The sequence below is a fragment of the Aythya fuligula genome, chromosome 1 (assembly GCF_009819795.1).
Source record: "Aythya fuligula isolate bAytFul2 chromosome 1, bAytFul2.pri, whole genome shotgun sequence".
Lineage (NCBI taxonomy): Eukaryota > Metazoa > Chordata > Aves > Anseriformes > Anatidae > Aythya > Aythya fuligula.
The window spans coordinates 206,751,470-206,763,677 of record NC_045559.1 but is presented as its reverse complement, the minus strand read 5'-3'; the positions used below and the strand labels follow the sequence as shown (position 1 = coordinate 206,763,677).

The 12,208-nt window shown below is 55.6% G+C and overlaps 1 protein-coding gene and 2 non-coding genes across 3 annotated transcripts; all 3 read right to left on the bottom strand.

Annotated features, from left to right (window-relative positions):
- Positions 1 to 7,215: 7,215 nt before the first annotated feature.
- RPS11 (ribosomal protein S11) lies at positions 7,216 to 9,893 on the bottom strand. The gene is made up of 5 exons (XM_032193817.1): positions 9,818 to 9,893; positions 9,383 to 9,514; positions 9,082 to 9,157; positions 8,269 to 8,398; positions 7,216 to 7,381 (listed from the first exon to the last, which is right to left on the bottom strand). Exons 1-5 carry the CDS (start codon positions 9,830 to 9,832, stop codon positions 7,258 to 7,260), a joined length of 477 nt encoding a protein of 158 aa, XP_032049708.1. The 5' UTR covers positions 9,833 to 9,893; the 3' UTR covers positions 7,216 to 7,257.
- LOC116485228 lies at positions 7,964 to 8,056 on the bottom strand. Its single transcript, XR_004252828.1, has one exon. It is a non-coding gene; the product is annotated as a small nucleolar RNA SNORD35 (small nucleolar RNA).
- Positions 8,855 to 8,946, bottom strand: LOC116485229. The gene has a single exon (XR_004252829.1). It is a non-coding gene; the product is annotated as a small nucleolar RNA SNORD35 (small nucleolar RNA).
- Positions 9,894 to 12,208: the final 2,315 nt, after the last annotated feature.

Sequence of the window (12,208 nt, the reverse complement as noted above, 5' to 3'; positions counted from 1 at the left end):
CAGTGGAAGGGGTGAAGGTGATACAGTTCGGTCAGGGAGAAGGCAACGTGGAGTTTGGTTCCAGGGAGTGTGGCTTATTTTAGGATATCGCAAGCAGCTTAGCAACAGCACTACGCAAACCCGAAGTGACCCACCCTGACAGCACAGCGGTGTCAGCAGCGTTTGAATCTCTTTCAAGTGATACGGGGGATATGCAGGCTTTTCGTTCTGGCAGCAAACCCAGTGCAATGTCTTGGCAGAGGCAGCGGCCCCACAAGGCAGGGAACAAGCCAGAACCCTTCTGCAAGGAGCATCCTGAGCCCAGGGCCAGCCCGGGGGTCTGGGTGTGGGGGGAGCAGGGGTGGGGGTGGGCAGGGGGCTGTGGCCATGGCCGTGGCACCTGGGACCCCTCCTCATCCCACAGAGCTGACAGAGCCAGTGAACAGCCTTCTTCTCCCCACCCCCGCGCCATAGTGCTGCAGCTCGTGGGGGAGGTGATGCTTGGGGAGCCAAAATTAGACCCAAGAAGAATTTCTCATGTTTTGATCCTGGGAACCATTTCCCCCACCAGAGATTTGCAGATTTCCACCCAAAAACCCTGCGTAGATGACACAACCCAGGCAGCTCCCACATAAACCCTACTTCCCCCGATGGCGGGTGATGCCCCGGGCGTACTGGGGGCTGTGGGAAGGGCAGGGAGCAGGGGGCCCAGCGGTGCTATCTGTGTGCAGAGCCCCTGGTGCTTCTAGCCAAGTAAACCTGGTGTCTGTGTGTGCACGTGTGTGTGTATGGGTGTGTGTATGGGTGTGCAAGGGCTGCTGCACTGCACTGCCTGGATGGGGTCAGCAGGAGCAGGGCTGCTTGGAGCTGCAGGGCAGCCAGCACTGACGGCATGCGGGCACTGCTCTGCCTTCGCCCCACTCTGCCGAGCTCCTGCTTGGCCCCAGCTGCCCCCTGAAGATGGGAACTGGGATCTCACGGCTCGTCACCCCTCTGGTGGTGTTGGTGGGGACGCTGAGCCTGGGTCTGGCCACGGCTCTGCTCTGGGGGAGCTGTGCCCAGTCGCAGGGGATGTGGTGCTTCTGTCCTGCCCCGGCGTCTGGGGTAAGGGGATGGGGAGAGGAGCAGGCAACTGGGCAAATGGGCAGGAACCAGGGTATGGGGGAACAAAACTGCAGGGAGTGCTGCCACTGATGTTGCCAAAATTTGCAAGCACGCAGAATTACCTTGCTGTCGGCCTCAAGGAGGGCTGACATGCCTCCTGCCACTCCAAAGTGCTGTAACAAAACGGTGCAAAACATCCAGAGAGGAGCAGAGCAACCCTGCCGCAGCACCCCCGAGCTGCACGGGGACGGTGCCGCTCCCGTGCCAGGACCCAGCGGGACCGATCCTGCCCCGAGCAGCGGATGCGTGGAAGGGACACCGGCAGAGCCCTGGGAGGCTGCTTGGAGGTGCAGGGGAAGGGCTGCCGGGGAGGTTTCCTCACGCCTTTGCTTCCTGCCCTCGCTCTGACCGACACCGGACCTGACTCATTTCTCTCTCTGCCTTTTGGGGGCTGTGCTGGGTGTTCCTGCTCCCACACCACAGCAAGGAGCCTGGCTTTGCCTGCTCGGCAGGACAGCAAGAGGCCAGGCAGCCACCGTGGGTGAACAAAGCTGGGGCCCCAAAATGTGGCAGGGAGAGGGATACAGAGCTGTGGAAAGTGGCAGGGGCAGGTGGGGTGGGGATGTTCCCACACCACCACCTCTGCCACAAAGCAGTGCCTGAGCTTTATTGTGCAGAAACTCTGCCATCCTATCATTCCTTCATCCCAGATGTCCTTGGAGAATTAACACAGAATTAAGATATTAACATAGAATTAGCATAGAATTAAGATATTAAACAGCACTGTTCCCAGGACAAACCCCTGAGGGACACCACTCGTCACCAGCCTCCGCCTGGACACAGAGCCCTTGACCACCACTCTCCGGGTGTGACCTTCAGGCCAGCTCCTTATCCACTGAATGGTCCACCCACCAAATCCTCTCTCTCCGATTTGGAGACCGGGATGTCATGTGGGACCGCACCAAAGGCCTTGCAGAAGTCCAGGCAGACGACATCAGTTGGTTTTCCTTTGTCAGCTGATGCAGTCACCCCACAGAAAGCCACCAGATCGGCCAGCAGACAGGGCTCAGCGGTGCCTTGTCCCCATCCCCTCCAGTATTTGGGACAGACCACAGCCGAGGACAGGCCACCAGGGGCAGGGGACCAGTGCTCTGCTCTTGTCTGGCTTTGCAGAGGACATCTGAAGCTATGCTTGGGTCAGGAAGGGATTTCCTGAGGTCAGGGATCCGGGAGGTATGGCAGCTTGCTCTGGGACCTCTGGTGTTACGCCTGGGTGCCGCACGGCTATGGCTGTGGGCTCAGAAACCAGGGCTGGCCCCCTCTGCCTGAGAGCACCCCGTTTTACAGAAAAGCGTCTTCTGTTAGTCTGCCGAGCATGGCCCTGCTCCACAAGAGGTTAAGTTTAATCCTGGTTCAATTAATCCAGTCTCCAACATCACTCGGTGTTCTGGAGCAATGCCCAGCCCTTGGCACAGCAGCGTCCCCTCGCTTCGCCACCTCCTCCTCCAGGGCTTGGCACCGTGGCACTGAGCTGCAGCAGCTCCCGGGACAGCCCCAGCACCCACCTTAATGCACAAATGTCCCCCCTAAACAAATGTCCCCTTCTAAACACAGCCTGCCCTGTCTGAGATGCTGAGCTGGATGCGCTCACGGTGCTGTGCAGACGTGCCTCCGTTGGAGGGGGAGCCTTGGGAGAAATGCTGCCCCAGGGCTTTAAGAAAAGAGGAGCTGAAGACTCTCCCACCCCATGCAGGAGCTGCTCCGACTGAGCATGGGGTCCTGGCAGCCTCCTGGGAGGCTGCTCGCGAATTACAAATATCTCCAGGCTGTTCTCAGAGAGATGGCAAGGCTAGAGGGATGTACTTGGTAATGCACGCTGCAAGAAGACCTGAGAAATGTTCCCAGTGTGCACAAGGGGGAGGAGGAAAAACATCTTCTGTGGGCAGCCTCTGTGCTGCCAGGCAGTGCTGTGGCACGTGGGAGATGGGGGCAGCCCCGGGGGACCTTGGGGGGTCAGGGCTGAGTAAATGGCAGCTGCAGGACGCTACCCCAAAATGTGAGCAGCCAGCTTCTGCCTTCGTCTGAAAACCCCAAGTTCTCATGCCGTGACACAGGAAGCCAAAGCCGTGCCCCCCGGTGAGTCAGATGCCCCCCCCATGTCCCTTGCACCCCGCAGGCCCGGTGCCCGCAGCTGGCAGCGGGTCGGGGCAGGGCGAGACGCGGTGTGCTGCCAGGCACTGCCCCGCTGGGCGCCGTTCCAGCAGCCCTCCCTTCCCGTGCAGCCTTTCAATTCCCCTGTCTACACCTTCTCACGATAGTGACTTATTTTCCTCAGTTTTTCAGGTGAAAGAACACTCCTGCAGCATTGGAGATCCTCCCCATGTGCCAACGCAAAGGCTGAGCCGTGGCACTTTTCAGCCTCCGTGCTCTGAGGCTGAGCTTTTTGTCTCCTCAGCTTCAGTTCTGAGATGAATTCCACCCCGGCCCATTTCTGCAGGCTTCCCCTGCACCCCAAGCAGGTTTCCAAGGCATTTTGTGCTGTGTCCTCTCCAGCAGCAGCCCCCTACGCATGCCGGTTGCACTGATGCTCCATTGGTGTGCCCGGGGAGCGCAGTGCCCCCGGTGCTGCACCACCAGGCCTGGCCCCGCCAGTCACCATCACCGGTGTGCTCGGAGCGAGGACTGGAACCGAGTGGCTGCGGTGGAGCAGTGCGGGCAGTGCGGTGCTGGTGCTGTGCCACTGCCTGCTGCAGGAGCAGCCGGAGGCGGGCGCGTGCCCAGGGAAGTGGCCGCGGGTGCCCTGTGGGGACTGTGGGCTCCGCTCCCGGCAGGCAGTGCTGTCACCCAGCAGCATCCTGCCAGGATCTGCACCGACCCTGCGCTCAGCGCCACTCTGCTTTGAATCAATTAACAGATATATTTGGAAATCTATTCCCTTTGTAAGCCACTTCCTCTGTGATTTGCCGATGCATTTTTAATAAGAATGTTATGCAATTGCTAAATAAAACTCCTTCCAGAAGTTAATTGACCAGGACAGATTTTCCATTAAAACCGGGCTGAAGCATTAATTTCTGTTACTGACTGAGAGCTGCAGAACGGAGCTGTGGGGGGGGTTTCTGCACCTGCTTGTGGGACCAGAATGAAGCAGCCACCAAACCCGTGTCTGCTCCACTCAGTTCTGCCGGGGCGTTGAGTAGAATAAGAATAAGAATAAGAATAAGAATAGAATAGAATAGAATAGAATAGAATAGAATAGAATAGAATAGAATAGAATAGAATAGAATAGAATAGAATAGAATAGAATGGCATACATGTAGCTCAGTGGGAAGGGATCTTCAGAGACCATCAAGTCCAACTGTCCGACTGCTTCAGGCCTAAACAAAGTTATAGCACATTACTGAGGGCATTGTCCAAATGCCTCTTGAGCACACCAGGCTTCGGGCATCTTCCAGTGTTTAACCACCCTCACAGTAAAGAATTTTTTCCTAATATGCAGTCTAAGCCTCCCTGGCTCAGCTTTGTGCCATTTCCTCGTGTTATAATGCAATTCCCTCATGAGTTAAGCTCTCGTATAAAACCTTTAGCCATTTTCACTACAATTGTGGTGAAATTTTACTTCTCATAATCCATTATAGTAGAAGCAGTGATTTCTTTTTCATGCTTAGCCTTTCTTCAGATCTGACGATGCCTTGCAGAAGACACCAGACACAGTACATAAAAAACTGATTGCTCTGTGGGGCTGAGCAGAAGGGCTCACATGGATTTCCAAAGGAAGTTTGGGAAACTACGCAGTTGCTTTATCTCCTCTGGGGACTGGATTACTGAAAACCCCACTTGCAAAGACTGCAGCTGTCCCTAGTGGGAGGAACAACAGCCCAGAGGCACGGGGCAGGAGCCAATGCTGGTGATGCTGCTGCTGCTGCTGCTGCTGGTGCTAAGTTTGTAATTCCTGTACTGTCAGCCCCATGGCAGGCAGGGCGCACTGCATTCTGCAGCCCTATTGAGGGCTGCAGGCCACTGTTCCCATCCTAGTGTTGGGATGCAGGGCCTGGAGCCCACCAGCCCTGGGGGCTCAGCGGGACCTCAGGCTGCGAGGGGACACCCCTGAGCAATGGCAAAATGGGGTTGGGGTCCACCAGAGAGCAGCGAGCCCCCACGCAGAGGGGGATCCTGCAGCCACTGAGGGTGCAGGAAAGGAGGAGAAAAGCAACCTTCACCCCCTGCTGGGCTGTGAGCTGCTGCTCGAACATCCACGCTGCCCCCTGGCCCAAAAAAACACACTCACCCACCCTCTGAGGAGGGGGTGTGCAGGTTTAGCAGCTTGGCTGCTTGTCCCCCTCCGTCCCCATGGGCTGCCTCAGCCTCTGCCCCAGCAGAACGGAGCAGAGGCTGAGCTGGCTGCTTCCCGACGTGCTGCTGAGTGCTACCTGTGGTGTGGGAGGTGCAGCGAGCTCGCAGGGGGTGGCAGCGAGCAGCCCCCACGGGGTGGTCCTGGGGCACCCACAGAGTGCTTGTGCTGGGGAAGCCACTGCATCAGGCAGCAGGGCACAGGCTGCACAGCTTTGTCCTGGCCTGGCAGCCCTAATTTGGAGCCGTCCTGTGCTCCGCAGCCCCTGGGCCACCCTCCTGCACATGGGCTCTTGATGAGCTCCTCAGTCCTGAGCATCCCCAGGCCTCAGGACATCCTCCTGCCTTGCTCAGTGCCCAACTGCTCCAGCCCCCCGCGACTCCAGGAGCACCACGCACCCATCTCTCATGGGCTCTGCTGACCTGCAGCCCTCTGCCCACTCTGCTCCCACTGGGACAGGGCAGCGACACCCCCAGATGGGGGGATGCTGAACCAGAGCTCAGCCAGCGTGGCTCAGGGACCCTGTGCTGCTGCCTGTGCCCCGCTCAGTCCCTGCCTCCAGCACCAGCCCTACTGAATTCCTCCTGGCCACAAGGGGAAGGAAGAGCCTTGTCTGAAGGTACAAGGCAGCATGGACCTATAATGTCTCACAAACACCACTAATAAGTTTTTGCAAGCCAGATGCACATTCATACAGAACTCAGCACTAAGCTGTATTTTCTGCTAACTGTGGGTCACCTAACCTCCTCCTGGCCCTTTTCAGCATTAACTCCACAAACTGCTGCCAGACACAGCCTTGGGTTAAGACAATGCTGCCAGCTTATCTACTGGGGGTCTAAGTGGGGCCTAAAATACTGAACTGCAGTTGTTACACCTCTGGCTCTCATCCTTACTCCCTTCTGCTCTGAGACAAGAGAAGCACCATCCATACTGCACACCACTGCTCCTCTTGCTCTCCCCCAGATGTGGGACCAGAGTCCTATGAGGCCTACTCAGTTCTGATAACAACTCCTGACTGCTGGAACTGTAAGCAGCTCTCACCCCCAAATAAATCTGTAGGAGAAGCAGTTCCTTTAGCATTGATTCCCATTCGCTCCAACTGCTGACGCACTGCATCCTTGCAACTGTGCTTACACCTTTGTGTGTGAAAACACCACATGGCATCTTCCTCTTCAAATACACATTTAAGCTGAGAAATGATCTTTACATTCACAACCACCTTTGTTACCACCGAGTTTACACTCTAAACCAAATTATTATGTAATCTCCAATCTGTTAGCTCCTGCAGCTACGCCAGGGAAGGTGAAACAGCATACCCAGGATCAGCTTAGAACTGGGGTCAGAACTCTGCAAAACATGACTGATATCAGGCAGAGAACGTCCCTTCCTCTTTACTGGGCATTGACCCACACATTTAACATCCAGTTTTGCTCAGCCTGCCCTGTAACACAAAGCCTGGGACAGCAAAAGGCAGTGCTCTTCAGGACAGGCTGAGAGCTGGCCACACGCTACTGAGGACCACTCGCTCGCTAGGACTAGCCAGATTGTGTCAGTTCCACAAAAAAAGTCACCATCCCCACTTACTGACAAAGGCACAAGCATTCCATGACCCTCACTTGTGCCAAACCTTCACCTCTCCTGACCAGGGAACCTGGAATATCAGAGCAGCGTCTCTGTAACACCCTCACATTTCCTCAAGAACAGCTCACCCACTTCTGGGGTCTGTGGAGTTCACGTGTGCTGTTGCATTCCTGTACTATTAATTTCACATCATACACACAGGGTAGACTTTTATAAAAGCTTTATTTTTCCTGATTACGCTGGTTTTAAAACTTCTGGAATTGCTTCTTGGTGCCAGCAGCCTTTGTGACCTTGAGGACGTTGAAGCGGACAGTCTTGCTGAGGGGACGGCACTCTCCGACGGTGACGATGTCCCCGATCTGGACATCCCTGCAAAGACAACACCAGCATTGCAGCGGCTGTGGATTTCCTGCATTCACACCTGATTAGCACAGACATCTGCATTACGTGATGCTAGAAATGCTGCTGTGTAACAGCACTGAAAGGGGCCTTGCATACTTCGAGCTCTAAGTCCAGGAAGTACAACTTGAAGCGCTGCAAAGACGTGTGCTAAGAAAGCAGCACTCCCTGAGCTGCCTCAGGCCTGTCACTCCACATGAGCACCAACTCAAGACAAGACCAAACACAAGCTTTTCACAAAAGCAGGATGAGCGCCAAGCACCTGAAGGGAAACCCTTCAGCCATCAGGAGTTTCCCCTCGGGTCACAGGCTCGAAGCACTCAACCCGACTCACCTGGGCTAGCATTCATCTCACCCAGGTTTCCCTGGAAACCCTGCGCTCCATGGATGAGCTTAGGAAGCAAACCACAGGCAAAAATGCTTTGAGCCTGTCCTCATTGGCCTCAGCATTTACTTTGGAAACTTCAGTCCCAAATGTTTTGCCCTTTTTCAAAAAAAAAGCTGTAAGGGTGCATGGCTTCAGAAGGCAACAGGCAGACTGACCAGAACATGTCTGATGGTTCAGCAATTGCCACTGGCATTGTCAGCAGCCTCCTTCACCAGCAGGGGCTCTGAAGACCATCGTGAGATCAGACATCACCACCAGCAAACACGTTCCAGGTCAGAAGCAGCAACAGAACTGCACTTGCCCCACTGATGCGCAGCCCCCTTCTGTTTTTAGGCAGAAGCTAGGTGCGGCAGCACGCACATTGGATACAGGACTATCAGGCCCCTGAGCACATGGCACTTCTGCACCCCTGCTCTGCGTGGGTCAGCACTCTGCACAGCCACTGCTGCACCGCAGGGCTTGCACGCACCTGAAGCAGGGGGAGAGATGCACAGACATGTTCTTATGGCGCTTCTCAAAGCGGTTGTACTTGCGGATGTAGTGCAAGTAGTCCCGGCGGATGACAATGGTGCGCTGCATCTTCATCTTGGTAACCACACCTGGGGGCAGGAGGGAAGGTGACAATGAGCACAAGCAAGGACACACCGACCGTTAGTAAGTCAGCCGGGGATCTGCACGTAATTAATGGAGAACACTTTCAGACAAGCTATCCAACATCAGCAGTGCGGAGCAGCACCTGACACCTGAAGGCAGTGCCCGACAATTCTGGTAATTTCTCCTGCCCTACCTCAGTAAGTTATAAAGCATCCTTTGAGAGATGCTCTAAAACCCTCATTCTACCGGGATGAAAAGCTTTTCTTCTCACCTATCAAGCTACAGCCTCCAAGTTTGTATTATGAATTAAATTATTTTTTTGTATTTTTGGTGACTTTCTAAAGCAGTCTGGTACGCTTCCTAGCACCATCGCTCCCTGCACTACCTGCTACTGCATTATATCAACATCAACACTGCAGCATGGTGCAGCTGGAAGGGTTAGCACCAGCAACAGGTCCTTGCTGCAGGCATCAGCAAAGCCACAAGGGCATCGTCGTCAAAGCCCCTTCACCATGAGGCTTGGAAGACCATCGTGAGAATGGCATCATGTGCAGCTCAAGGACCACAGCTGAGCTTCCCAGCAGCTCCGTACTGACGCTCAGAAGTCACGGGCTTTGTATGCTCACCACAGCAGTGGGTAACATGGCCGTGTTCACAGCATTACTCCTTAACAAGCTTCACGACTCACCTGACAGGATTCGGCCACGGATGGAGACATTACCAGTGAAGGGGCACTTCTTATCAATGTACGTGCCCTCAATGGCCTGCAAAAAGAACCAGTTATCAGTGTTGGGTCAAACAGTCCAGGCAGTGCAGGGGCTCAGTGATGGTGGGGAGGATCCATAACGACCCCAGCCCACGAGCAGACCCACGTAGCCCCACAGCAGGCCCCCCACAGCTTTCAGGGCACGGCTGCCCAGGCCACGAGCCCAGGAGCGGGGCTGAGGCAGCGCTGCGGGCCCAGGCGCTGTGGGGAGGCCGGGCCTTACCTCCTTGGGAGTCTTGAAGCCGAGGCCGATGTTCTTGTAGTAGCGGGGGAGCTTCTCCTTGCCGCCCTCGCCCAGCAGCACCCGCTTCTTGTTCTGGAAGATCGTGGGCTGCTTCTGGTAGGCCCTCTCGGTCTGCGGGGGGACAGGAGGGCATCACGAAGGGCTCTGGGCGCGGAGAACCCCCCCGGGACCTCGCTGGGACCCCACCCCCGCCCCGGGGCCCGGCTCCTGGCTGGTAGCGGGGGCTCCCCCCCGGCACCCCGGGGCCCCCCGCCCGCCCGCCCGCAGGCCTCCTGCCGCCTCCGCAGCCACTCCCCGGCACCGGCCGGCCCGACCCATGCCGGATGGCAGCCCCCAGCCCGCAGGAGGCCGGGTGCAGGCCGGGTGCAGGCCGTGCCCAGGCCCCGCGCCCTCCCCGTGGCGGCGCGGCCCCACCTGCGTGTCCGCCATCTTGAGCCGCGCGGCGGAAAAGAGCCCGGGGCTCCGCGCGGCGCCGCTTATCCGGCGGGGCGGGGCGAGCGCCGGAAGTGGCGTCACGATTTGGGGCGGGGCTAGCGCAGCGCGGCGCGGGGCCCGCCGTGGTGGTGGTGGGGGGGGTGCGGGGGGGGGGGGAGTGGAATGATTTAATTGGGCTTCGTCAAGGTCCCCTTCAGAAACTGTTAATAATTTTACCAGGGTTGGACCGAAATTTGAATTTTCCACCAGTCCTGGTCTCCCGGCATGCAGTGGGGCGCCTCGGGAAACACAGTGAATCTATCTTAGTTTAGCTTTATATAAAAAAGCTTAGCTTTTATATAAGAATAGCAGTGTAATATTATTGTGATGCAAATAAAGTTATTTTAAACCAATCCCGTGTGGTACCCTGTTTACAGCACGTCACACAATTAATCAGCTGAAGATGAAGGAGAGGATAATGGCATTTTAGAGCTCTTTTAAGAGGCATCCTGTTCGTCACCCTCACCGCCTCGTCAGGGGCTGAGTGCACGGGGAACTGTCACTGAAGTCAAAGTCACTTCCAGCAAGGCAGAGTTAATTTCTGTGGATGTTTGACTCTCCCAGTGCCCCTTCCAGCACTAGAAATAAGGAATGAGCCGGAGCCCAGCAGGAGTGAGGTTCAGAACGAAAGGCAGCTTGAGAGTAAGCCCCAGTGGAGCTCCTTGCTCAGGGGCTGCTGATGCTGAACACATGGGACTGGTGGGGGGCCTGGGCAAGTTCACAGAGCAAAAATCCGTCTGTGTTTCCTAAATCTGCATCAACACCAGCTCAGGAGGTCTCTGGGGCTGAAAGTCCTCAGCAGCTGGGCACGTTCAGAGGTGTCACAAGTGCTTTCTCTTCCCCGTGCTCCATGGAGCTGTGGCGCGGGGCCAGGTGGGCCCCTGGCTCTCGGTGCTGTTCTGCCTGGCAAATGGATGTGCTGCTCCCAGCCTGCCTGCACCTTGAGCAGGATTGCATGCCCTGGCACATGGCAGGGGACAGGAACGTTTCTGAGTTTTGGTCAGCGGGCCATGGATCTTCCTGCGGCTACATAAGGGTCTGGGTGGGCTCTTGCCCTGGAGCCGCTGCGGTATCGTGGTCTGAATGGATGGCAGGGAGACCGCAAGGGTTTTTATATGGATTGTCTTCAAAGTCTTCAAACTCTCAGGGGGAAAGCAACATGAAAAGGTGATACGTAACTAAATTCTCCTGAAAATTACCATTAATTACTGTCTCCACTAATTACCCATAAGCTGATGAATAAATAAAGAATATAGCATTGCATAACTCACCTGTATGACACTGAAAATGAAACTGAGTCATATACTGCCTTTAACTCATCAAGAATTGTAAAGAGTAGGGGAATAAAAGATGATAGCCCTTTTTTTTTTTTTTTTTTTTTTTTTTTTTTTTTTTTTTTTTATCCTTTAGATGGGCAAACCTGTGGGTGTCTTGCAGCATTCAGATCAGCCTGCTGCCAGTGGGGAGCAGCTTGCCCCTGGGTGCAGCGGCTGCAGCAGCAGGCCAAGAGCTGGGTCCACATGGGCAGAGCTGTCTCAAGACCAGGGATGAAGCTGGTGGTGTCACACTGCTGAGCTCCATTGATTTAAAGCAATAAAAAGGGAATTTCAGACAACAGGATGATCAGAAGCCCAGCTGTCAGCAGCTGAGTGCAGCGCTGTGGCTGTAGGGTGGGTGAGCACCGGCTCCCTGGATGGGGTGAGGGGTCTCCTCTCCACTGTGCTGGTGCTGGTTCCTTCCTGCTGATCCTGCAAGCAGCTGTGCATTTCAAGATAGGGCTAAACATTCCTTTCAATGGCCCTTGGCTGGAAACATCTTCAGAATATTGCGTAGGGGCTCAGGAAACGGCAGAGCACAGACTATGTCTGGCCAGAGAGGACTTTTTCCTCTGGGCATTGTCTGGCCACACAAGAGACCACAGATCCGTACTGCCGTTATGGAGAAAACTAGAGGATGCTTCACCAGCTCCAGAAGCTGGGCTGAGAGCACCAGGGACGAGCTAGCAGCAGGTGTCTTCTGGCAGCTGGAGGGGAAGATCTGAGGTGCTTTGAAATGACACAGGAAGGAAACAAAATTGTGCTTGTTGTATGACCTGCAGTGTTAGGTTGTGAGACAGATTATGGAACTGTTTTCCTGCTGGTTGTTTGCAGCAGACCAATAGCCACTGAAAATGCTGTGTTTGGGGCAGCCAGATCCTCTCCCAGCATGCAGGTTTGGCCTTTGGGGTACCTTGAAGTGCATTTGTATTGCTATGCTTCCCACCACTCTGCACCCTGCCAGGGGCTCCAGCTGCCCGGGACACCAGTCCCACATGTCCCACCGGTCCCACAT

Coding starts and splice junctions, on each gene's coding strand:
- RPS11 (XM_032193817.1), bottom strand. Junction 9,158..9,382: donor GCTTCAAGACTCCCAAGGAG/GTAAGGCCCGGC, acceptor TTCTTTTTGCAG/GCCATTGAGGGCACGTACAT. Junction 7,382..8,268: donor CATCTCTCCCCCTGCTTCAG/GTGCGTGCAAGC, acceptor TTGTCTTTGCAG/GGATGTCCAGATCGGGGACA.